We start from the raw sequence: 27971 nt of genomic DNA on the forward strand, positions 1-27971 counted from the left end.
CACTATTATAGGGCTCCAACACACATCCGTGAAAACCACGTCCGTGTAAAACGGGCCGTTTTTTGGGTCCGTTTTCCGTTTTTTAGGTCCGTTTTTATGGTATGTGTGGCCTGCGTATGTATCCCATATGCTAGCCATACGTGCGTGTGGAATGTCCGTGTGTGCGTGTGAAACTTAACTGACGCGTGTGTGTGTTGTCCGTGTGGAATATCCGTGTGTGATGCAAAATGTCATTTACTACATGTCGGCAGACAGAGTAGCGGGATGAGAATGAACTCGGGTGAACTTCACCCGACTTCATTGTCATGCCGCGGCTCTGTCTGTGCCGTGTACTGATTAGCGGTCACTTGTGAAGGATTCACCGGTGACCGCTAATCCCCCGAGTGACTGAAGTGTCCCCCCCTCTCTCATACTCACCGGTCCCCGATCACCGGCGCTGCACGGCATTCACACTGCTCCGGCGGCTTTTTCTAATTTGAATATGCCGGCCGCTCATTAAACAATCTCGTATTCCCTGCTTTCCCCGCCCACCGGCGCCTATGATTGGTTGCAGTGAGACACGCCCCCACGCTGAGTGACAGGTGTCTCACTGCACCCAATCACAGCAGCCGGTGGGCGTGTCACTATGGAGTATAGAAATAAATAAATAAATAATTAAAAAAAACGGCGTGCGGTTCCCCCCAAATTTAATACCAGCCAGATAAGGCCATACGGCTGAAGGCTGGTATTCTCAGGATGGGGAGCTCCACGTTATGGGGAGCCCCCCAGCCTAACAATATCAGTCAGCAGACGCCCAGAATGGCCGCATACATTAGATGCGACTGTTCTGGGACAGTACCCGGCTCTTCCCGATTTGCCCTGGTGCGTTGGCAAATCGGGGTAATAAGGAGTTATTGGCAGCCCATAGCTGCCAATAAGTCCTAGATTAATCATGTCAGGCGTCTCCCCGAGATACCTTCCATGATTAATCTGTAAATTACAGTTAAAAAACACACACCCCCGAAAAATCCTTTATTAGAAATAAAAAACACTAACAAAGTCCCTCATCACCAATTTATTAACCCCGACAAAGCCTTCCATGTCCGGCGTAATCCACGGACCTCCAGCGTCGCATCCAGCTCTGCTGCATGAAGGTGACAGGAGCAGCAGAAGACACCACCGCTCCTGTCACCTCCACGCAGCTAATGAAGGCAATAGCGCGATCAGCTGGGCTGTCACTGAGGTTACCTGGATCCAGCGGTGGATGCAGCGATGGCCGTGGGTAACCTCAGTGACAGCTCAGCTGATCGCGCTACTCACCGTCGCTCCGGTCAGCTCTACGCAGCAACTGTGGTGAGTAGCGCGATCCAGCTGGATCCAGCGGTGGCCGCGAGTTACCTGACTGACAGCAGCTGATCGCGCTACTCACCTCATTTGTTGCGTGGAGCTGACAGGAGCGGCAGTGTATTCTGCAGCTCCTGTCACCTGCATGTAGCAGAGCTGGAAGCGACGCTGGAGGTCCGTGGATTACGCCGGACATGGAGGGCTTTGTCGGGGTTAATAAATTGGTGATGAGGGACTTTGTTAGTGTTTTTTATTTCTAATAAATTATTTTTTCGGGTGTGTGTGTGTTTTTTAAATGTCACTTACAGATTAATCATGGAAGGAATCTCCGGGAGACGCCTGACATGATTAATCTAGGACTTATTGGCAGCTATGGGCTGCCAATAACTCCTTATTACCCCGATTTGCCAACGCACCAGGGCAAATCGGGAAGAGCCGGGTACAGTCCTAGAACTGTCGCATATAATGTATGCGGCAATTCTGGGCGGCTGCTGACTGATATTGTTAGGCTGGGGGGCTACCCATAACGTGGGGCTCCCCATCCTGAGAATACCAGCCTTCAGCCGTATGGCTTTATCTGGCTATTATTAAAATGGGGGGGGACCGCACGCCGTTTTTTTTAATTATTTATTTATTTTACTACACAGTATAGACACGCCCACCGGCTGCTGTGATTGGGTGCAGTGAGACAGCTGTCACTCAGCGTGGTGGGCGTGTGTGACTGCAACCAATCACAGGCACCGGTGGGCGGGTAAAGCAGGGAATACGAAATTGATTAATGGGCGGTCGGCATTTTCAAAATAGTAAAAGCCGCCGAAGTTTTTATAACAGCCGTGCAGTGCCGCGCCGGAGATCGGGGAACGGTAAATATGAGAGAGGGGGGGGAACTGACCGAAAGACAGCCAGAGGGACAGAAAAGACAGAGACCGACCGACAGACATAGAGAGAGACCGACCGACCGACGGACTGAGGGAGAGAACGAAACAGAAAAAGAAAAAAGACCGACATCACATGAAAAAAGCACAAAACGTACAGGGAGCAAACAGAGATGCGTCCGTGTCACTCGGACGTGCGCACAGACCCATTGACTTTCATTGGGTCCGTGCTGCGTGTTGCGTGCAGAAAACGGACATGCTGCCGTGCAAAACGCACACAGGTACGGATCACGGACACAGACAAACGGACATGCATCAAAATTGCACGTGGAGCTTTTATCATACAATAACATTGGTGCACGTTTGGCCGTGTCTCCAGTATACACGGAAATGGACCAAACACGCACGTGTTTCACGGATGTGTGTTTCAGGCCATACAGATTATCACAATAATTAAAAAACATGGCACATTAGCAGCCAAAACCTTTATCAAATTTGTCAAATATTTTAGGCAAAATCAAGTGGCCAATTCAAGATCCTTGACACAGTAATATTGCAAATTACTATTAATCACTGTAAAGAACAGATAGTATTAGATTAGCCATCTGAAATGGTCTGAAAGATAAATGAGTAAACAGACCAGTGACACACTGGACCGGAATGTTGCTGTGAACAAGCAGGCACACCCATGTCATAAAATTGCCATGATTGTGCACAGTATTTCCATCAACACCAAAAGTCTCCACAAAAGGGGAAATAAAAGAAAAAGTGACACTCATCGCATGAAAGAAAGACTGTAATTGCATTTAGATCATAGTGCAATGACATTCCAAACTAATTGCAATACAAAGCCCAGACATTAATAATGTAGCATTATATCGCGTCTGAGATTCAAGCCATGGGGAACTCTAGTATTCAATTGGAAAATCCACCATGCCTCTCTATTTCTCAGACCATTTAAGCTGAAACCATGTCTGGGTTTTTTATGCAGTTTTTCAATCGCATATGCAGAAAAAAATTCAATTAACCTATTATGTTCTTGAATAAAATGTTAAAAGCTTGTGATGTGTTTCTTATTTGGTTATATTTGGCAATATCATGGAGATGTTCCTTTATTCTGGTGCAAACCGTTCATTGTCCTGTTGAAAAATAAATGATGGTCCAGCTAAACGCAAACCGGATGGAATAGCACGCCGCTGCAATATGCTGTGGTAGCCATGCTGGTTCAGTATGCCTTCAATTTTGAATAAATCCCCAACAGTGTCACCAGCAAAGCACCCCTACACCATCACACCTCCTCCTCCATGCGTCACGGTGGGAACCAGCCATGTAGAGTCCATCCGTTCACCTTTTCTGCGTCGCACAAAGACACGGTGGTTGGATCCAAAGATCTCAAATTTGGACTCATCAGACCAAAGCACAGATTTCCACTGGTCTAATGTTCATTCCTTGTGTTCTTTAGCCCAAACAAGTCTCTTCTGCTTGTTGCCTGTCCTTAGCAGTGGTTTCCTAGCAGCTATTTTACACCATGAAGGCTGCTGCACAAAGTCTCCTCTTAACAGTTGTTCTAGAGATGTGTCTGCCGCTAGAACTCTGTGTGGCATTGACCTGGTCTCTAATCTGAGCTGCTGTTAACCTGTGATTTCTGAGGCTGGTGACTCGGATAAACTTATACTCCGCAGCAGAGGTGACCTTTGGTCTTCCTTTCCTAGGGCGGTCCTCATGTGAGCCAGTTTCTTTGTAGCATTTGATGGTTTTTGCCACTGCACTTGGGGACACTTTGAAAGTTTTCCCAATTTTTCGGACTGACTGACCTTCATTTCTTAAAGTAATGATGGCCACTCATTTTCCTTTACTTAGAATTTGTATTATGGCAAGAAAAAAGCAGATAACAGTCTATTCAGTAGGACTATCATCTGTGTATCCACCAGACTTCTGCACAACACAACTGATGGTCCCAACCCCATTTATAAGGCAAGAAATCCCACTTATTAAACCTGACAGGGCACACCTGTGAAGTGAAATCCATTTCCGGTGACTACCTCTTGAAGCTCATCAAGAGAATGCCAAGAGTGTGCAAAGCAGTAATCAAAGCAAAAGGTGGCTACTTTGAAGAACCTAGAATATAAGACATATTTTCAGTTGTTTCACACTTTTTTGTTAAGTATTTCATTCCACATATGTTAATTCATAGTTTTGATGCCTTCAATGTGAATCTACAATTTTCAGAGTCATGAAAATAAAGAAAAGTCTTTGAATGAGAAGGTGTGTCCAAACTTTTGGTCTGTACTGTATATATATTTATATGCTTTTCTGTAACCAAACACACTTTCTTTTTTATATGAGTAAGAAGGAAGAGTTTGTTTTCTGATTACTGCTGCTATCAGGAATGCAAGTATGTGTACGCTAAGGTCAGCAGCTGAAGTGATACAAAGGAACGGAATGCAGATGTGATAACAAAGACTGACTATCTGTGCAAGTCCAAATTTATGGCCTGAGGTGCTACGTGCCAAAAACTCTGCAAGATATGGCGTTGGAGACACAAGAGGGGCTGGAGGGGAAATCCCAAAAAATACATAAACATCACATATTTTCTGCATATGCTTTAATATAGCTAATGGAAAACTTAGGAATTTTACTAAAAGATTAACTGACTACTGCTCTATAAAAGGCTTATAAAAATCTGAAAATAAAGCACTCTCTTGTACACCTTCACTGAGAAGGAATTTGTACCAGCTAATCTGTGTGGTCTGGATTCCTCCGCCAGCTCTCAGTGACTATTAATAAGAAATTACAGCAGACATTCACTGTTAAGAAGGAGATTTCCCGAAAACTATGGAATTTCTCCTTGACATTATCACTGACCTTAAATTTAGAAATAATAGGGCATTTGAACAAGTGCACAGCTCCAGCCTGGCTGTGATTATCAGACCGGCTCTGAAAGCCACAGGATGGTGATTTATATCTCTTGGGCCTCTTTCACACGTCAGTATTTTGCATCAGTGTTTCATCAGTATTTCTATGCCAAAACCAGAAGTGTCTCCAAAACACAGAACAGGTGTTATTCTTTCAATTATAGTTATCCTCTGTAAGTTCCACTCCTGGTTTTGGCATCCAAATACTGACGAAACACTGATGCTAAATACTGACGTGTGAAAGAGGCCTTAAGAAGATTAAAGGGATAACAGCTGTATATAAATCAATGGACTGAAAAGAGTTGTTAAGAGTTAACTCTTCTCTCTGACAATACCTACTGCACACTCTCTGCCAGGCACTAAAGGGCGGGCTCCATGGAAATGAGCTGTACACTATAAAAAGACATGCTATATACTGTGTAATGGGTGTGTCTGACCGTGCAGGAACATAGTCAGCACATACCACATCTCCTGGGCAGGGGAGGATGTAAAAGAGTATATAAAAAGGATATTATAGAATTAGAACTGATTTTTTTCTGTAAGGTAAAAACATTTTCCAGTCTGTTTTTAAACATGTTATACCTCACAGAAAAAAATAATTTGCGATCTCATGCTGTGATTTCTGTATACTCTTTTATTTGCTTTCTTCCCTGCCTAGGAGATGTGTTATGATCAGACCATGTTCCTGTATAGTCAGACATGGCCATTACACAGCACACAGCAGGGGCACATATATAAGATTATCTCAGCACAAGAATATTTGTTTTTAACCCATTCAATTGTGGAAATTTATTACGATTCCAAGATTTATTGATTAAAATGAACTTTTTTTTCTTTGTGGAGAGGGGAATGGGGTCAACTTATTAATAATAATCTTTATTTCTATAGCGCCAAGATATTCCGCAGCGTTTTACAATTCAGGAGGCTCATATACATATCATATACATAAACATATACAAACAAGTAACAATTATAGAAGGTACAATATTTAAAGGGAAAAAAGGCAACCCTGCTCGTGAGAGCTTACAATCTATAATGAGGTGGGGGGAGGGGCAAGGTACAAGTGCTTATTTACAATGACAATCCAGCCATCTCAAGGAAATGGGGGGATAGATAATGGCTTCCTGGACCAGTTGGCCAGAGCCTTGAGATGCATTTGGGTGCCATGGAGTTTGACGTGGGGTTATGTTCTGAGAAGTTGTAGAGGGATTAGGTGAAATTAGTTTGGCTAGGGAGTGTGATAGGCCGCCCTAAAAAGATGCATTTTTGCGGAGCGTCTGAAGCTGAGTAAGTTGTGATTTATCCTAACTTCTTGGGGTAGAGCATTCCAGAGGGTTGGTGCAGCTCTGAAGAAGTCTTGGATTCGGGAGTGGGAGGTTCGGATTAGTGTGGATGTTAGTCGAAAGTCATTTGCAGAGCGTAGAGAACGGGTGGGATGATAGAGAGGAGGGTGGAGATGTAGGGGGGTGCTGCACTGTGGAGAGTTTTGTGGGTGAGAACAAGCAGTTTGAATGGTATCCTGTGATATATGGGCAGCCAGTGCAATGACTGGCACAGAGCAGAGGCATCCGAGTAGCGGTCAGCCAGATAGGTGACCCTGGCTGCTGCATTAAGGATGGACTGTAGAGGAGAGAGTCTAGTTAGGGGGAGACCAATTAATAGAGAGTTACAGTAGTCAAGGCGAGAGTGTATCAGGGCCACAGTGAGGGTTTTTGTCGTTTCCATTGTCAGAAAGGGGAGGATTCTAGAGATGTTCATGAGGTGCAAGCGACAGGAGTGGGCAAGAGATTGTATGTGGGAGGTGAAGGAGAGATCAGTGTCAAGTATAACCCCCAGGTAGCGGGCTTGCTGCCTAGGACTTATCGTTGTGCCACACACAGAGAGGGAGATGTCAGGTTTAGGAAGGTTGGGAGATGGAGGGAAAAGCAGAAGTTCAGTTTTGGAAAGGTTAAGTTTCAGATAGAGAGCAGACATGATGTTGAAAACTGCAGTCAGGCAGTCACTTGTGTTCTGTAGTACAGCTGGGGTGAGCTCACGGGATGAGGTGTATAGCTGTGTGTCATCAGCATAAAGATGGAACTGAAAGCCAAAACTGATGATGGTCATTCCAATTGGGGCAGTGTACAGGGAGAAAAGAAGAGGGCCAAGGACTCAACCTTGAGGGACCCCAACAGTGAGAGGAAGAGGAGAAGATGTGGAGCCAGCAAATGATACGCTGAATGAGCGGCCAGAAAGATAGGAAGAGAACCAGGCAAGAACAGTGTCCATTAGGCCGATAGAATGGAGCATAGAGAGAAGAAGATGGTGGTCGACAGTGTCGAACGCGGCAGAAAGGTCAAGAAGAATAAGCAGAGAGTGGTCACCGTTACGTTTTGCTGTCAATAGGTCATTGGTCACTTTGACAAGGGCAGTTTCTGTTGAGTGTAAAGGGCGGAAGCCAGACTATAAAGGATCTAGAAGAGAGCGAGAGGAGAGGTAGCGGGTGAGGCGAGAGTAGACCAGGCGCTCCAAGAGTTTAGAGATGAAGGAGAGATTGGAGACTGGTCTGTAGTTGCTTGTGCAGGACGGATCAAGGGAAGGTTTTTTTTAATAATGGAGTAATGATAGAATGTTTGAGGGAGGAAGGGAAGATACCAGAAGAGAGCGAGAGATTGAAGATTTTTGTTAGGTGAGTAGTGACAACCGGAGAGAGCGTCTGGAGTAGGTGTGAGGGAAAGGGATCAGTAGGGCAAGTGGTAGGACGAGAAGAAGAGAGGAACCTGGAGACTTCCTCCTCTGTGACTGGGTCAAATGTGGAAAGTGAGCTGGATGGGATATGGGGAGGGATGGGATTCACAAAGCTTGGTGGCTGGGAGCTGATCTCTTGGCGGATGTTTTCTATTTTCTCTGTGAAATACGAGGCCATGTCATCAGCATGAAGGTCTGTGATAGGGGTCTGTGCTTTGGGACTGAGGAGGGAGTGAAAGGTGTCAAAGAGCTTATTTGGATTGTTGGATAATGAGGAGATAATATTCTTAGACCCATTGATTAATGAGAGGGCTTTTTTTTTGCGGGACAAGCTGTAGATTTTACAGGTGCCATTTTTGTGGTACAGACATTTTTTGATCACTTCTATATGATTTTTTTATGAAGCTGGAAGAGCAAAATCCAAAATCTCTGGTATTGTTTTTGATATATATTTTTTTTTCTTATGGTGTGTACTATATGGGGTAAGTAATAATATAGTTTTATAGTATATATTATTTTTTTTTTCACAATTTCCACCTTCTGCACAATTTGCATCATGTCCGAGGGCCATAACTTTCTTATTTTTCATTTACAGAGCTGAGCTGTATGAGAGCTTTTTTTTGTGTGTAACAAGCCATAATACTTATTGGTACCATTTTTGAACACAGAAAACTTTTTGATCATTTTTACTTTTGTGATAAAATGGCAATTTTGGGGGGGGCGGAGCTGGACATGGCCGAGTGAGGAAGCTGCTTGTTAGAGCTCCTCTAAATATCCTTCCAAAGGGCCGGTTTACTATATATATAATGGGCAAATCCACCAAGAAAAACAAGCCCAACACATCAGGGCAACTTTCTGCATCTCAGGGCACGATTGGGGTGTACCTCACCCGTTCCCGGGAGCCTGGGACTGCCTCTCAGCCTGGGAGAGAACTACAGCCTGAAGGGGCCCCTGCACCGGTGTCCGCTGGGGCGATGGGCCCGAAGACCCAGAGAAGGGGTGAGGCGGCAGGGCCCTCACATGACGAGGACGGACCCCCCAAAGAACACCCGGGGACGGCGGGAATCAGTGGACCCCCTGCGGTGGAGGAAGCGGCATCATCTGCGGCGCCATTCCAAGATGGCGGCCGCGCCACGGAGACGCCATCCAGCAGACTGGGAAAGGAAGATGGGTCGGCCGCAGCAGGCGTCCTACCTGCCTCACGTCCCGCGACACCTCTGCTGGAGCCGGGTAATCCGGATGACTCACCGGCGGCCGGCATCAGGGGAGCGGAGAGTAATGCGGCGTGCGTGCACGGAGTGCACGTGTGCCTGGGCCCAGAAGAAGCATCACCGCGGCAGGCCCGGGCACGGGGGAAGCAGGCGCTGCACGGGGAAGCCGCGCTGCAGGCACTACTGCCCGTCTGCATACAATGGCCCGGCAGCCAGAGGAAAGGAGGGAGCAGCGATTTGCCCAGAAGGTCTGCTGGGAGAAAGGACACAGGTACGGGGACCGCGGGAAGGCCTGGGGAGCGGGACTCCAACCAGAGAGGGAGGTGAAGTAACCAGCCAGGCGTATGCACCAGGGGTTAAAAGACATGCAGGGGAAGCTGGAAATGCAGGGGAGCCATCTGAATCCTGGGTAGCAGCCAACAAATCCTGGGGGACACCTCAGAGGGAAGCAACCCCTCCCTCTCCAGATCGATGGTCCACTGGCTCTTCATGGGCTGAGAGCCCGATAGTCTCGGTCAGAGAAAAGGGCATCTTGATTCCCAGAGATGGAGGGCCAAGAGCAGTGGGAACACCCCCAATGCGCCATATGTCCATGCCACTAATATGGGACGATATGAAAAACCCCCAAAGCACGCAAACGCAAACACTAATATACGGTCCAGCTATACAGGACTCTTTCTATTCATACCCCAATACGTCTCAGGCTGTCACCTCGATGGGCGAGGACCGCCCGGCCTCCCTGGCAGACCTACGGTCACTGTTGCAAGCGATCCCCACCAAGAACGACATTGCAGCACTGGCTAATCAAGTGGTGGCGGAATGTAAACAAGAGTTTATCCAACTACGGCAAGATCTCTCCTCACTTACTCACAGAGTCGATTCCCTGACAGAGAAACAATCAAATTCTCAGACGTCTATTCAATCTATTCAAGAGACTGTAGAAAACCAATCCAAGCAACTATTTGCCCTTCAACAACATGTAGACGACTTAGAGAATAGAAATAGAAGGAACAATTTACGTATTAGAGGTATCCCGGAATCTATTGCCGCTCCTGATATACCTACTGCTCTCCGTTCTATCTTCAACAATCTGCTAAAGAGGCCACCAGGGACCCCCCTCGAGCTCGATAGAGCCCATAGAGCCCTACGTCCCCCGGATCCAGAGGACCCCCGCCCGAGGGATATCGTGTGCAGAGTGCATTTTTTCGCTGTCAAAGAGGCCATCCTACAAGCAGCCAGGGGGAAACAACACTTGTCGTTTAATGGCTCTACCATACGCATAATGCCGGATCTCTCACGCCACACCCTGGCCCAACGTGCGACCCTTAAGCCCCTCCTTGATGCCTTGAAGGAGAGGGGTCTACCGTTTCGATGGGGATTTCCATTCTCCCTGTCGGTGCGGAAGGACTCCCGATGGATGGTCTTGCGATCCCCAGAAGACCTCCCGGCCTTTACTAAGAGCCTGGATTTACCTACAATCACTATTGCAACCTGGCCGATTACCCTACTCCAGCAGTGGGTACCTAGGGGACGGCAGGCCTCTTCTGGACGGTCTACACCTCCTGTGTCCGGCAGGATGTTGCCCCCGAGAGAAAGGCGGGGTCGGGGGACGGGTCGTCCTCGGTGACCGATATAGATGTGCTCAGTGGCGGAATGTATGCAGCCTTTAAGTTTATTCATCGCCCGTACTACATGAATATTTGATATTGTTGCCGGTTCCTGTGGTTATCTTTAATGTTTTTCTTGCATGCACGGAGCTCGGCTTGGTTATGTCTGACATCCTTTTTCCCCAAATAGGCTGGGATCCTCTGTCCTGCCTAGATCAGGCGGATATGTTCCCTAGGAACAATTGTTCGGATTTAGTTTACTGTGCAAGGTTTTTTTTGCCTGCTGTTCTCCCTGTTTTCGTTGCTCTTTTCCTCTTCTCCCCACTATATCCTACCTACCTCCAGTCTTCCCTTCTTTCTATTCTCAGCGGCCGGGCTGATAGGGTTCGTTACCCTCTCTTATATATCTCTAATGTACTACTCTTTTATAGATGGCGGATCTAACCATTGCTTCTTTCAATGCCAGGGGCCTCAATGTTCCGGAGAAAAGGACACAGATACTGTATCATCTTCATAAACGGAAGGTGAGAATAGCGTGCCTCCAGGAGACACACTTCAAACAAGGACATGCCCCTATTCTTAAAAATAAGTATTACCAGACATGGGTTTCCTCAGACAACCCGGACTCCCGTTCTAAAGGCGTGGCAATAGCCATCCATAAATCCCTCCCACATCAAATCTTAAAGTGCACGACAGATAGTCTTGGAAGATATATTATACTCTCACTGAGGGTGGGAACCCACATTTTCACAATAATTAATGCTTACGCCCCAAATCAAAAACAGGACAGCTTTGTTTCCCGTCTGATTGACGTCGCGATCCCCTTGCTGCAGGGCACGGTGATTTTATGTGGCGACCTAAATGTCACCCTCGACCCCATATTAGATAATTCCAAAGGAAAATCTAGTATTGCATACACCACCATTAAACGTATCAAAAAAGCTCTACTGCGCATTCAATTGTTTGATGCTTGGAGAATACAGCATCCCTCGGACAGAGACTATAGTTTTTATTCACACACTCAGGACTCTTATAGTCGTCTTGACTACATATTAATTCAACATAGCGCTCTCCCATGGATCCAACATACGGGAATGGATAATATATTGTGGTCAGACCACGCGCCGGTGTATTGCACAATAGAGATCCCCTCTCTTTCGGCTCCTAGGGGGTCGTGGCGGCTGAATGAGTCGTTGCTACTGGATGAGCTTTGTGTCACTGACATTCAGACCTCTATTACTAGGTTCATGGAGGACCACTCAGTAGATGACACAGCCCCCACATATAAGTGGGAAGCACTGAAATGTGTCCTACGAGGTATTTTTATTAAACACGGGTCCCGAATCAAGAAAGAAAAGGCCCAAAGCATAGTAAAAGCTCTCCAGAGGGTCTCTGAACTGGAGCTCATCCACAAGCGAGCCTTATCGGCCACAAATCTACAAGCCCTTTTACAAGCTAGGTTCCAGGTTAAAAAACTGCTCGATTCCTCATACCAGCGTCTAATACAGGTGGGAAGGGGGAGGTTTTACGAGTTTGGGGATAAACCCGGCAGATTGTTGGCCAACGCGCTGAGAGAAGACAGAGCTCATACCCTCATACCTTGCATCAAGAACCCACGCGACGAAATACTCTATGCCACCCCAGAAATCTCGAATACTTTTCACGACTATTATTCCAAGTTATATAATTTACCGGTTGAGACCCCCAGGTCGAGTGATGAGAGCCCTCTAGTGCCCTCACCTTTTGGACGTCTCGATAGCTCTATAATTGACAACTTGGAAAGTCCATTTACACTGGAGGACTTGCTGGCAGTGATTCGCGACACACCTGGAAACAAGAGCCCTGGCCCCGACGGATTCCCCGCCAAATTTTATAAATCCTTTTCGGATCAGTTAGCACCCCTAATGCTTTTGGCAAATAGACTTGGTCCTTTGCTTCCTGACCTGATCCATTTGGACCAGGTCGGGTTTGTCCCGGGTAGAGAGGCAAGGGACAACACCATAAAAACCTTGGATTTAATTCAACACGCACATACTAAACAACTGCCGATGATGTTGCTATCTTTGGACGCTGAGAAGGCTTTCGATAGAGTCTCCTGGCAGTCAATTGCACAGACCTTGGACCACATAGGCTTGGGACCGGTTTTCTCATCCAAAATTATGGCTTTATACCATGCCCCGACTGCTCACCTTAAGATCAATGGCACTCTATCGAAACCCTTTTCCATTCGTAACGGGACTCGACAGGGATGCCCCTTGTCACCTTTATTGTATGTTTTAGTCATGGAACACTTGTTGTCGGCCATCCGGGCCAATCCGGACATAAAGGGAATTAAAATCGCCAACCGGGAGCATAAATGTGCTGCCTTTGCTGATGATCTCCTTATTTATCTATGTAACCCCATCACCTCTCTCCCATCCTTAATGGTGGAGCTGAACCGCTTTAGCAAATGGTCCAATTTTAAAATCAATTTTGATAAATCAGAAGCCTTAAATATTTCTCTACCCCAAACAACTGTGAATGTTATAAAACCAAACTTTCCCTTTAGATGGCCACCCCATGGTAGTATTGGGTACTTGGGCATCAAGATCCCATCTGACTTGTCCAAGCTCTTTCAATTAAACTACCAAAGTTTCCTGTCACGACTCGAGAGCGATTTAGACCGGTGGCACAGAGGCACTCTTTCATGGTTCGGAAGGATCAGCGCACTCAGGATGACGGCGCTGCCGAGATTGCTGTACTTGATACAGACAGCTCCGGTTTATGTTCCAGCATCCTATTGGGCCAAGATGCAGCGCATATTCAATCAATTTGTTTGGTCCGGAAGGCGTGCCCGTATAGGGAGTAGCGTCCTGACTAGGACCAAGAATGCGGGAGGGACAGGACTACCTGACTGTAGGCGGTACTACTTAGCAGCCGCTTATGCCAGGATCCTGGACCTTTTACATAATACTGGTTCTAAGCTTTGGGTCTGCATGGCACAGGATATGTGCCCCTTATCGTTACCGACCCTACCCTGGACCTGGCCGCTCCTCACCAGACATAAGATTGAGATGTCTTATAGTACTAAACAAACATTGAAAACGGTTCACTCTGTGTCATCACGCAATCTCATGATTCAGCCGGGAGGGCCCCTTATGCCACTAACCGATAACCCGGGGTTTTTACCGGGAGCGTCATCTAATAATTTCCTGGGAAGCACGAAACTGACTCCTTTAAGATTAAATCGGGTGGCTCCGGGCGGGTCTCTCATCTCACTCCTGGAGATAGTGGAGGGCCGGAATTTCAAACTGCGATTTAACTTTGAGTATGCTCAACTCAAGCATTTCCTAACCTCTCAGGACACTACCAGGGCTCTTTCCCTACCCCAAACTCCTTTTGAAAACCTTTGCACGGGGCCTTCCGACACGCGTCATGCAATATCAAGGGTGTACAAGCTTATGACTAGTGCAGCAGAGGGGTCGCTTCCTCGCTTTTGTAGAGCTTGGGAGTTGGAACTCAACCAAACGATTCCCAGGAATCTATGGGAGCGTTGTTTCCGCCTGACCCACAGGTCGGTAGTTGCCACTAGGATGCAAGAAACCAGCTATAAAATACTTTCCAGGTGGTACAGGGTACCGGCGTCTCTTCATGCGTGGTGCCCCGAAATACCGGACACGTGCTGGCGTTGCGGGGCCTCAGGAGGCACCATGTCTCACATCTGGTGGCACTGCCCGGGCTTGTCGATCTTTTGGAACAAAGTACTGGTAGCCATAAAAGAGGTTACAGGGATCGTAGTACCCAGCCGCCCGGAGGCAGCTTTACTGTATATCTTTAACGTACCAGAAAAGGTTTTTAAAAAATCTATCTTGGGTCACCTTCTTCAAGCCGCCAAGACAGTGGTCCCACGGCGATGGAAAGACTCTACCCCCCCGACATTTGATGAGTGGGTAACAGAGGTAAATGTGATCCATCGCATGGAGAGGGTGATGGCCCAATCACGAGGGCAAACAGTGGAGACAGCCACTAAGTGGTTCCAGTGGGAGTCTTTCCTGTCCAGTGAGAAATTTCCTGAACTAATTTAATCTCCGGATCGGGGGCACCCTGGCTTTTTCTCTTTTAGACAGTACACACCATCCTCTCGACAAATTTTAGCTCAATAGACGAGGTATCAGCCCCGGTCGCCCCACCCTGCTTTCTATCTCTCCCCGCTTTCCTCTGACTTACCTCTCCTTCTTTGGATTCTGTGACTATCACTCAACTTAATCTCTTCGTCTTGTTACATTATCATCTAAGGTTTTAAATGTTTACCCAGGTATTATTTCTACTATCCATAGAATATCACGAAGCCTGCGAAGGCATGGTATAGCAGTGACTTGGGATTTCTGATTTGTATCATTTGGTACAATATGGTTGTATGTTTTAATTTTGTAATTCCTTTGAAACTTAATAAAATCTTAAATTGGAAAAAAAAAAAATGGCAATTTTGACTTTCTTTTTTGTTATTTTTTTATTTTGAGGTGTTGACGCTGTGGCATAAATAATGATATAGTGTCATCATGTTTTTAGAGATAAAATACTAAGTATTTGCGCCCCTTTTCACATGGAGAGCACTAAGAATGCTGCAAGCGGTAACTGATCACTCCCGCACAGTGTCAATATAGTACAATAGGCGTACCGCTGCGCAAACTGCTCTACCACTAGGATACCAGAAAACTAAATATAAAACGACATATAAAAAAGTTCAAAATAAATATATTCTTTATAGCTTGTAAAGGCACTTACTCTGACCATAGACAGAACATCTTGGATGTACCCAAATGGAAGCTTGGGGTCAACGACAAGTGGACTCTGTCCTGAGGTTGATAGCAGGTAATCAGCTTGAAGGTGTAGAATCCTAAGTAGAACAGAGTCTGTGGAAGCTCCAATTACGTAGTATTAGGGGGACGGTAAGTCAACTGTGAGGGTCTATCTCACCACAGTAGAGTGACCTCCGGTCTTCTAGGTGCGATGCTGCTGCTGGATGCCTCGGCCGACAGCGTCCCAAACACAGCAAAACACCGGACACAGAACAAGCGGAAACAGAGTAGGTGACGTCACCACTGAGTACGGCGGCCTCCAGGGGCCAATCCAACGCATTTCGAAATGGCTTGTTTCTTCCTTGTTTTCTTATGTCGCTTTATATTTAGTCATTATGTTTTTAGCTACATTTTTTTTTGGGGGGGAGGGAAGGGAACTAGGATTTTGTTTTCTGTAAAACTTAAATAAAAGGTAACAATACTTAATTTTAACAATATTTTTTAGTCCCAGAGGGGGACTTTAACATGCATTAACAGTGCGGTGCATTACACTATGCTGTCAGTGCTTGACTGACAATTAGCCCATCAGGCTCCGACCCAGCGGATCTGATTGGCTGTGGTGTAACCGAGATCCATTTCTCCCACAATCGCACTATCATAGCAGTGGAACCAGGTCTACTTACCTTTTTTCTTGGATTATTACAGATCAGGGCGCATCTACCCTCACCTATTGTACCCTCACCCATCTCTTGTAGACTGTGAGCCCTCCGGGGCAGGGTCCTCTCTCCTCCTTTATCGGTCTGTGCCTTGTATTGTCCATTACTATTGTTCTTGATTTTATGTATACCCGCCTTTTCCCTTGTAAAGCGCCATGGAATAAATGGCGCTATAATAATAAATAACAATAATAATAATCTGAAGCGCAGCCTGCCTGTGAAAATTGGCTTTTAAATGACTGCCAATTGGCAAATATTTTAAGTCCGCAAATGCAAAAGTACCCTAGTAAGCAACAATCAATGTTAACATAATCCTATAGATGAAACTTTTCACGTAGAATTTGTAAAAATACGTCCGCTCATCTATTTCAACTGCTGCATTTTCATGTCTCCGTGATAGTGAAATGCATCTAATACAACTCAGAAAGACTTATACAAACATGAGTATCTGGGGCATCGCCTGTAGCGCCGGTGCTCAAAGTTGCACAGTGTTTCCTCACTAGATCTTCAAAGGAAGAATTGCTGTCAGCTGGATTTAAAAGCCATGCGGCTATTCTTGGATCGAAGATAACGCTGTGTGCTACTGAAAAAAAAAAATATGAACATCACATGGGAGCCAATGAGAAAAACTAAAAATAATAAATAAGGCATGAAAATAAAAAAATTCATAATAAACATGATAAAAATGAATAAAATGAAGGGTGGGGGACATTATACCAGGAAGCGTCCTATGATGGGGGACATTATTACTGGAATGCAAGGAGAAAAGTCCAGCTCACCTCTTCCCTTGAGTGCAATGGATAATAGGTTCCAGCAACACAGAAAAGAATCCAGAGAAAATCAAACTCTTCAAAAAGGGATAGGCTTTAATTGTATTAAAAAACATCACATATAAAATAGACAAAGAGATGCGTAGTAAAAATATACCCCAATGAATTTTACATGTTTCAAGGCTATATGACTCTTAGGCTATGTGCCCACGCTGCGGATTTACCGCGGATGTTGCCGCGGATTTGCCGCGGATTTACCGCGGATTTCCCGAAAATCTGCAGCAGCGGCACTTCCAAGCCATTTCAATGGCATTTTGGAAATGCTGTGTCCATGCTGCGGATTTTTCCGCTGCGGATTTGCCGTGGATTTTGATGCGGAAAAATCTGTAGCATGTTAATTATTTGTTGCGGATTTTGGTGCGGATTTGGGTATAGAATGGGGAAAAAAAAAAAAAAATCTGCATCAAAATCCGTGGTAAATCCGCGGTAAATCCGCGGGTGCGGATTTGCTGCGAAAGTCGCGGATTTTCATGCAGAAAAATCCGCAGGTACATTCTACCGTGGACACATAGCCTTAGGCTATGTGCCCACGCTGCGGAAAATGCGCGGATTTTGCCGCGGATTTCTCGCGGAAAAGCCGCGGATTTCCTGAAAATCTGCAGCTCAGGCACTTCCCAGCCATTTCTATGGCATTTTGGAAATGCTGTGCCCACGCTGCGGATTTTTCCGCAGCGGATTTCGTGCGGATTTTGATCCGGAAAAATCTGCAACATGTCAATTATTGTTGCGGATTTTCATCCGGATTATTGGGGAAAAAAAAAAATCCGCACCAAAATCCGCATCAAATCCACGGCAATTCCGCGGTAAATCCGCGGCAAATCCGCACCTTTGAAAAGGTGCGGATTTTGCGGGAAAGCTGCGGATTTTGATGCAGAAAAATCCGCAGCTACATTCTCCCGTGGACACATAGCCTTAATCATAACCTGTTTTTTTCTGGATTTTTTTGATTATTGCTGAAAGGGGCCCAGAGTGGGAGACATTAGGCTATGTGCCCACACTGCGGAAAATGTGCGGATTTTGCCGCGGATTTCTCGCGGAAAAGCCGAGGATTTTCCAGAAATCTGCAGCACAGCTACTCCCCAGCCATTTCTATGGCATTTGGGAAATTCTGTGCCCACGCTGCGGATTTTTCCGCAGCGGAAATCGTGCGGAAAAATCTGCAGCATGTCAATTATTGTTGCGGATTTTGCCTATTCAATTGAATTAAAAAAAAAAAAAAAATCGCAAAATCCGCAACAAAATCCGCGTCAAATCCGCGTCAAATCCGCATCAAATCCGCACCTATGAAAAGGTGCGGATTCCGGGGGAAAGCTTGGATTTTGATGCAGAAAAATCCGAAGATACAGAGTCCCGTGGGCACATAGCCTTATTATAGTAAGGAGCCCAGGAAGCGGGGCATTATTATAGTAAGGGGCCCAGGAAGGGGGACATTATTATAGTAAGGGGCCCAAGAAGGGGGACATTATTATAGAAAGGGGCCCATGATGGGGGATATTAGTAAATAAAGAGGCAAAGGAAGGGGGCATTATTACAGAAAGAGACTACAGGATAAGGGCCATTATTACAGGAAATGACCCATGTTTGGGTGTCACATGGAGCTTTGCTCAAAACTTGCCGAGTGTTATGGCAGCACTAGACGCTCTTCCCACAACAGATTCCGACACTCCACCCTATGGTTTCTCTGGTGTTTCTGAGGTACACAGGTAGGCTCGGGTATTAACCAGTTATGGCTCATTCATGGTCAAGCTAGCAATAATTAACCTCTGCTAGCCTGCTGGTTACCTCTGGGATCAAATGTTGGAAACCTATCACATTTGCTGCCCGCCTTTTTAAGATTGTGGAATCTGTCTAACCACGCCAACTATAGTATATTGCTGTGTTAGTCTTTGTGCTGTTGTGTCCCAGTCCTGCAAGTGATTATATTGCCGGGTGTTTGGAGATGTTGTGGAGTTCTCTCCTTGTCTTGTTTCCTACGTGTTCCTATTTACCTCCTTATCTCTTATGTTCTATACTTTTGTGTGAGCATGCTGTGTGGCAGAATATTGGTGTCTCTATCTCTGTTGGTTTAATCACACTCCTGTCCTGGCCCTCCCCTGAGGTAGGGGGAGGGGGGATAAGATCAGGGTTGGCCAGGAGCAGGGCAGGAAGGTGAATCAGACATCCTCACCTTCAGAGGTAATTCTCAGATCAGGGATAGCTAGGGCTCCCCCAGCCTGAGGGCCTGTCTAGGGGACCCTGCCCTCATCTTTCTCTTTAGCCACTGTGACATTGGGGGAAGACCCGCTTTAAAAGAGGAGATATAGAATCCAAATATAATAAGAGGCAGTTGCTATTGGTGGTAGAGTGGTTCCAAACTCAAGAGATTTCAGGTAAACATCCTTACTTACAAGGAGGCAATGAGCTTGTTGGTTACAGCAGTCTTACGTCAGGCAATGGACTGAATTAAAAAACGTCGCTGACATTACACTTTTTTCAGCAGCACCTCTGCAACATTCGTTAATTGAGTTGCTCTGAGTTGCTAGTCACAACCCAGCTGTCATTAGTGTCTCACGTCTGACAGTCATGTGGTTTCTGGCCGTAGAAGGTCACAGCGTCTGGCTACGCAGAATGCTCCTTGACTTTCCATTGTTCCTGCTGTCAGTATTCATTGGTATAGGTGTCCCCCTTGTGTCTTCCTAGTGTTTAGTGGGGTTGACAAAGAGCTCATCCCATCTGTTCCCTATTTAGAGCCCAGCACCAGGGATACCTTGGGCAAGGTATGTGTGTGACGCCCTGGACTAGTCAGGTCGTCCCAGGTAGTCCCATGCACACACACACCCCTCCCTAAAAAGGTGACAGCAGCCAAACTTCAAAACCTTGTCACCACCCTCCAGGGTTGATGTCCACACCAGGGGGGCGGAGCCAGGCAGTTGGCTCCACCCACTGAGGAGTTCACAGGCCTGGAGGCGGGAAAACAGTAGTTTGAGAGAGGAGTTCAGAGAGGGTAGTTTGACAGTGGAGGAGAGAAGTCAAGTTCAAGGGCAGACCTGTGACCAGGCCTGCCAATAGTCTACTCAGGTGCCTGGGTTGGAGCCCAGTCACCTCTGGCAAGGAGGCAGACGGTGGTGGCCGCCTGCAGGAGCTGGGATTACAGCCGGTAGAACCATAGGAACCGGGGTCGGGCGGTGGCCCGCCGGTACCGAACCGGGGAACCGATTGGAAACCGGAGCACCAGGAGGGGTACTCAGACCCAGTACGAAGCCCAGAAACTACCGGGCCGAGTCGAATCAACTGATTGAGGACTGGACTTTAGGACCTTTCCCACACAAGACCCGACTGAAGACAACAGCCCAACCATTAGGGTAAAGCCACCGCCAAGGCATAGAGACCCAAGGGGACAGTATCTGCGGGCAAACAGGGCTCTCCCGACACCCAGCAAGCCGGGGAGCGGACTACCGTTGCTTAGGTATAGGAGTCAAAACATCCACATAAAGAGGTGCAGGAGAAAGGTGGAAACCACCAACCTGTAAAGGGAGAAGCTGCAGCCGGCTGCGGGCACCGTTCATCACCCTGTTTGGTTTACCAGAGACTCCAGTGTTTTGTATCATAGTGAGTACACCAGTGCCTTCGGGCCGCGCACTGCACCAGCACCCAGCACGCACCCGCTCACTCGCCTCGGTACCTCCCTGTGGCCCCCTGGACATCACTCCCCTACCCACGGAGGGGTCAACACCAAGCTGCGCAACACCGTCCCCGGGAGGCCTAGTCAACGGCAGCGGTGGTGTCCATCCATTCAGCACAACCCGTGGGTGGCATCACGAACTTACACCCCTACCAAACCACCGCGGCCTTGGAACTCCCCACCAAAGTCCCTGCGTGTAGCGTCAAACCCCCCTCCCTTGCAGAGCGACTTGACCCCCCGGGTCCGTGAGGAGCTCGAGCCACCCACCGTACGAACACGGATCGGAGCGGCTCGGCAGCCGGCCGAGCCCACGGGGCGGTACACATCGATTCTTCTGGCGCCTGCGAACAGGATAGAACCATCCACTTACCTGTGGAAGTGCGCCTTGAAGTTATCGTTAGCGGTGGCCCGCTGAAAAATTGCAGAATCCGCCATCTTGTCAATTTCCAGTGGCGCAAAGTTTCCCGCCCAAGCCGTCTTCCCCGAGCAGAAGAAGCCCCGCCCCCCTGAGAGCAGAGCGGTGCAAAAAGCAAGTGGAGTGCCCCGAAAAGACCAAGGGGGGGCGGGTGAAGATCCAGCCTCATGTGACTGAGGAGATAAAAGGCAGGGACTCCAGGACTCTGCCACCCGTCTGGTTCCTGGACAAACAAGTTACAACATGTCCGCCCCGTCTGAGAAGCCCGAATTCCCGGAGCCCTCGCCCGGAACAGCGGCGTGGGTGGAAGCCCGGACGACTCTCATGTCGCTGCCTACAAGTGCAGGTGAGGTACCTAATGGAGCAGTGGGCAACCGAGATGGGGGAGATAGCTTCGGCTGTGCGGGCGCGTGAGATAGAGACGAATTTGGAGGAGCAGGTGGGCGACCCACGCCCCTATGTCCTAGAGGGACCGGTCGCTGCGGCTGAGGGACCCGGTCTGCCCCCGCTTCCCCTGTCGCCTCCTCCACGGCCCATTCCAGCTGCGGCTGCCCCCCCGCTCGGTCTGCCGCCCCCGACACCAGCGGTGGAACCCGTCCCAACTGCCCATGACACACCCCCCTCCCTAAAAAGGTGACAGCAGCCAAACTTCAAAACCTTCTCACCACCCTCCAGGTTTGATGTCCACACCAGGGGGGCGGAGCCAGGCGGTTGGTTTCGCCCACCGAGGAGTTCACAGGCCTGGAGGCGGGAAAACAGTAGTTCGAGAGAGGAGTTCAGAGAGAGTAGTTTGACAGTGGAGGAGAGAAGTCAAGTTCAAGGGCAGACCTGTGACCAGGCCTGCCAATAGTCTACTCAGGTGCCTGGGTTGGAGCTCAGTCACCTCTGGCAAGGAGGCAGACGGTGGTGGCCGCTTGTAGGAGCTTGGCTTACAGCCGGTGGAACCATAGGGACCGGGGTCGGGCAGTGGCCCGCCGGTACCGAACCGGGGAACCGATTGGAAACCAGAGCCCCAGGAGGGGTACTCAGACCCAGTACGAAGCCCAGAAACTACTGGGCCGAGTCGAATCAACTGATGAGGACTGGACTTTAGGACCTTTCCCACACAAGACCCGACTGAAGACAACAGCCCAACCATTAGGGTAAAGCCACCGCCAAGGCATAGAGATCCAAGGGGCCAGCGTCTGCGGGCAAACAGGGCTCTCCCGACACCAAGCAAGCCGGGGAGCGAAATACCGTTGCTTAGGCATAGGAGTCAAAACATTCACATAAAGAGGTGCAGGAGAAAGACGGAAACCACCAACCTGTTAAGGGAGAAACTGCAGCCGGCTGCGGGCACCGTTCATCACCCCGTTTGGTTTACCAGAGACTCCAGTGTGTTGTATCTGTGCTGTTCCTAATTGTTTTAGTTAAAACTGTTATTTAATGTTTTTCATGCTTGTCTCTGCTGCCATCTACTGGTCAGACCTTACGGCTCCTCTGTTTCTTTTGTCCAGCCCATGGGAGTGTCTGCTCATCCTCTTGCATCACTTCCTGGCATATTCAGTTCCAGCCAGCGATTGTGAGAATTAACATCCCTTATTGGAGCTGCTAGAAGCAAAGTCTTCTGATGTTAGTGACTCCAGAAACAAGCATCACAAGAGAACCACAATGCCAGGTACTTGGACTATTGTACTCTGCATGTCCTAACCCTTGGAGAAAATAAACCACCATTGTTTCATCTCAGCATGTGCATGTTTAACTTTGGAGCGCACTGGTCCTGTCTGCCTCACCTATAGGAAAACGAAGGTAAGATTCTCACAACATCTCACAACTACGCGCCTTCAATCTCCTTTAAGTGGGGACAGAACAGTCAGAAGACTGCTTAACAACCCAAAGTCAGAAACGTCCATGAGAGCCCAAATCCGTCAGAAGACTGCTTAACAGCTCAATACCCCGGCTACAGATCCCTAAGAGCACTGTAACTTCCCTTGTAATCTGCCTAGCAACAAGCCTTGGGCACTAGTCTGCCTGCAACAGTGCATGCCTGGACAAGCCTAAGGGGAAGCTCTCCCATCTGCCACGTCCTGTATCACCTCTGCTTGCATTGTAAAGGGACAGTTTATACACCTGCTGTTTCCCTCTTGCTATACCCCTTCTATAGACTTTCAGTCCATTATACCTCAGTACTGCACATTGCTGGACTGCAAAGTTTTGCTAAAGACACCTTGGAAATTTCCTCAGGGAGTCCTTTCACAGCTGCACAACAATCTTCGGACCCCTATTCAAAAGTCAAGTTTCTTAAAGAGACAGTACACCTTAAATCAAAATGGCCGAAAAAGACCTCAGACAGTTCTTCACTGCTGAAACAGAGCAAATACAATCTGATACTGTCCATTATGAAGCCCAGGAGGCAGATCCCACGCTTCTAGCAGACCAAGTTGTCCGACCGAAGCGCTCTTCCAAACCCACGATAAAGGCCACTGAAAACTATCACACTATGAAAGATGAGCTATGTGAACACCTGGAAGAACAGTGGGAACGAGTCACCTATTACATGTCAAGACTTGAATCCTCATCAGGTGATGCCGCATGCTTACTAGCCGCTATGGAACGGCTGAACACAGCTCATGAAAGATACAAGAGACTGTCAACAAGGTACATTACCTTTCTAAAAGACTCTAAAATTGATGAAGCTCTTTCAGACCTGAGCAAGGCAGAAGAGGTGGACAAGGAAAGATGCCAAGGTGCAAGATGTCATAGACAAGGCCGAACACCGTATCTCTCACCAGCAAGAAACTAGATCACACCGATCAACCTTATCTAGACATTCCTCTCGGTCATCCGGGTCATCATCCTCAAGAAGCTCAGCCCTGAGCGACAGGATACTAGAAGCCCGCATTAGAGCAGAGGAATCCAAGGTGAGACGTTCCTTCACAGAAAGAGAAGTAGAGGAAGAAGCCAAAAGGGCAGAAGCAGAAGCCAAAAGGGCAGAAGCAGAAGCCCTTGCAAAAGCAGAAGCCACTAAAGCAGAAGCCAAAAGGGCAGAAGCGGAGGCTCGGATAAAGATTCTTCGGTAACAGATGGAAGAGGAAGTTGCGCTAGCTAAAGTAAGACTACTTGAGCAAGCATTGATCCAAGGTCCTGATCCAGCTCTCTTACCACCACTGGAAGCAGACAATCCAGTTGATTGCACAAGAGACTATGTACTGAATCAGTTACCTGTAGCAACCCCGGTTTGCAGTACCGTCCAAGCCGACAACACCGAAACCTCCAACTTACCTCCACCAGTGCCAGTACCACCTAAAGCACCCGAGCAAGTTAATAACAGTCACCAAGAGGTGCCCTCTCAAACACAGTCACCACGGCAAGATGGCAACCAAGTGTCTCCTGACCCACTTCCACAGCTCAAGCAGCGGTCATCAGAATCTACAGAGGCTAAACCACAGCTCAACCCTGCAGCAATGTCATTCTACCTGGGAACATCTCACCCATTCACACCAGGCAGCCCATACGCCCCAGGGCCATCACGATTCGTTGTGGCAACAAGTGGTGAGAAATCAGATATGTCTGAGTTTGCCAGGTTCATGGTGAGCAGAGAGCTAATCAACACTAGTCTCATGAAATTTGATGATCGTGCAGAGAGCTACAGGGCCTGGAAAGCAACTTTGAAGGCAGCCATCGCCAATCTCAACTTAACTGCAGAACAGGAGCTCGACCTCCTGATCAAGTGGTTGGGCCCAGGCTCTACAAACTGTATCAAGAGTCTCAGAACCGTCTATGTGGGACAAGCAGAAGCAGGTCTCACTGCTGCATGGCGAAGACTGGAACGCACCTTTGGCAGTGCAGAAGCAATAGAGAAAGCCCTATTCAAGAGACTGCAGGACATCCGAAAGATCAACCTTAAAGAAGTCCACAAGCTTCAAGACCTAAGTGATCTGCTCATGGAGCTGGAGCTCGCCAAAAGAGATCCTCGTCTGTCTGGGCTGTGCTACCTGGATACAGCCCATGGAGTGAACCCAATCGTGGTTAAGCTGCCATACAGTCTGCAGGAGAAATGGGCAACGTCAGTCTCAAGGTACAAAAGAGTGCATGACGTCACCTTTCCCCCATTTATTCACTTCTGCAAGTTCATCAACGAGCAGGCCCAGATGAGGAACGACCCCAGCCTCGACTTCCTAGAGTTCAACACTTCGGCAGCTGCAACAACATCATCATCAAGGTATGAAGGTGCCATACACAAACGCAGAGACATTAAGAACACTGAGTGTCAGGAAGACTGAGCTACCATCACCTGCAGCACCCACAGATAAACAGTACACCATCTCATTACGAGATAAGTCTTTCAATAGAGAATGTCCCATCCATAAAAAACCACAATCACTGGACAAGTGCAGAGGGTTTAGATCCAAAACCGTACAGGAGCGCAAGAAAGTCCTCACAGAGCTTGGGATCTGTTTCAAATGCTGCACATCACTTGAGCACATGGTCAAGGACTGTAAATCCATCGTCAAGTATGAGGAGTGTCATAGCGAAAAACACGTTTCAGCCATGCACCCAAACCAGCTAGCTAGAGACACACCAGCTGTAGTCACCACCGCTCCCACTCCAAGTCATTGCAGGGAGTCCAAGAATCAGACTGACACCACTACAGCCATCTCCTGCTCATGCTCAGACGTATGTGGAGAGGGCCAAATGCAGAAATGTTGTGCCCGAATATGCCTCATCAAGGTTTATCCCGAGGGATATCCAGAAAAGGCAATGAAGGTGTATGCCATCATAGATGACCAAAGCAACCGGTCCCTAGCAGGAACCAAATTCTTTGAAGTCTTCGGAATTCATGGACCATCAGAACCCTACACCTTGAACACCTTCTCGGGTCGCATAGAGACTAGCGGCAGAAGAGCCCAGGGATTCATTGCTTCTCCTATCAATGGGAAGACTGAAATACCTCTACCAACGCTCATTGAATGTGACCAAATACCCAGCCACAGGAATGAAATTCCTACTCCAGAAGCTGCATTTCATCAACCACACCTAAGACACCTCGTTAGTGTTATCCCACCTTTGGACAATAGCGCAGAGATTTTACTCCTGCTCGGCAGAGACAATCTAAGGGTACACAAGGTGCGACAACAGTGTAATGGGCCTGACTATGCACCATACGCCCAGAGACTGGACTTGGGATGGGTAGTCATAGGAAATGTGTGCTCTGATTGTTCAGAAATTGATTCCTTCAAGACTTATGTGCATGGAGATGGGCGCACAACCTGCCTAAAGCCATGTCCTCATCACTATGGAGTGAAAGAGAAGTCTCCAGACACAATACAGCTACCTGACATCGCTTCTTCTCTGCATATCGACAACTTGGGAAGATCAGTCTTTCTCACAACCAAGGACGACGATAAAGTAGCCTTGTCAGTAGAGGACAGAGAATTCATCGGAATAATGGACTGTGAGTTTTCTAAAGACAAAAAAAAACACTGGGTCTCTCCATTACCCTTCCGGTCTACCAGGGTAAAACTCCCAAACAACCGAGATCAAGCTCAGACCAGATTTAACTCTCTTCAGCGTTCTATGAACAACAAACCTGAAATGAGAGAACATATTGTTGCCTTTATGGACAAAATATTCCGCAACAACCACGCAGAACCTGCTCCATTCTTGTAGAAGAACGAAGAGTGCTGGTATCTGCCTTCATTCGGCGTATACCACCCACGAAAACCGAATCAAATCAGGGTTGTCTTCGACTCCAGCGCCAAACATTAAGGCGTATCCCTTAACAATGTTCTCCTCACAGGTCCTAACCTAACAAACAACTTGGTAGGAGTATTGCTGAGGTTCAGAAAAGAGCTTGTCGCCATCACTGCCGATATTGAACAGATGTTCCACTGTTTCTTAGTCAGAGAGGACCACCGGAACTTCTTCAGATTTCTGTGGTACAAGGACAATGACACCAATAAAGAGATGGTAGAATATCGTATGAGGGTCCACGTATTTGGAAACAGCCCTTCACCCGCAGTTGCAACCTATGGCCTCCGGAGAACCGCATTAGAGGGAGAGTCTGAGTATGGAACAGACGCCAGAGACTTTGTTGAGAAAGACTTTTATGTAGATGATGGGCTCAAATCACTACCCACCGAGGAAGAAGCCATTGATTTGCTCAAAAGGACTCAAGGCATGCTGTCCCAGGCAAAACTCAGGTTACACAAAATTGCTTCAAATAGCCTGACCGTAATGAGAGCCTTTGAGTCGTGTGATCACGCCCCTGGGTTCAAGGACATTGACTTGGGGCTAGACAGTCCACCCGTGCAGAGGAGCCTGGGCATCAGATGGGATCTTGCAGCCGACTCCTTCGGATTTCAAGTAAGTTGCTCAGACAAGCCATTCACAAAACGTGGTGTCCTTTCTATAGTGAACAGCTTATTCGACCCGCTGGGATTTGTGGCACCTATCACTATACAAGGCAAATCCTTGCTGAGACAATTCTCTGAAACCGTCAAGGACTGGGATACCCCACTCCCTTCCGACAAACAGCAAAAATGGGAAGCTTGGAAACAGTCGTTATGTGGGCTGAACACCATTCACATCCCCAGATGTTATATCAAAATCTCCCTCACCTCTAGCATAAAGAAAGAATTCCACATCTTCTCAGATGCCTCCACAGAAGACATAGCAGCGGTTGCACACATGAAAGACCAGACCACAGAAAGGACTGACTGGCCTATGGGACTGATTACTAGGATACTGCCTAGCCAGGACGGCAATGTTCGGAAGGTGGAGCTAAAGGTCACCAGGAAAGGTGAGACGAAGACCTTTGCAAGGCCAATCCATGAACTTGTTCTGCTGTTGCCCATAGAGAGCGTCCCTACGGGATGAACGCTATCGGACCTGAACTTTTAGCCATCTTTCTTGTTTTGTACTCAATTAAGCT

At 47.7% G+C, this 27971-nt stretch overlaps 1 protein-coding gene across 1 annotated transcript in view; it reads right to left on the minus strand.

Moving 5' to 3' along the window:
- POLN (DNA polymerase nu) overlaps positions 1 to 27971 on the minus strand; it is a 270736-nt gene that overhangs the window by 215069 nt on the left and 27696 nt on the right. Inside the window, exon 4 of the mRNA XM_075332945.1 lies at positions 16593 to 16735. Coding sequence (XP_075189060.1) covers positions 16593 to 16735 — 143 coding nt within the window. The remainder of the gene's footprint in view (positions 1 to 16592; positions 16736 to 27971) is intronic.

This window comes from Anomaloglossus baeobatrachus, chromosome 1, assembly GCF_048569485.1.
Source record: "Anomaloglossus baeobatrachus isolate aAnoBae1 chromosome 1, aAnoBae1.hap1, whole genome shotgun sequence".
Classification (NCBI taxonomy): Eukaryota; Metazoa; Chordata; class Amphibia; order Anura; family Aromobatidae; genus Anomaloglossus; species Anomaloglossus baeobatrachus.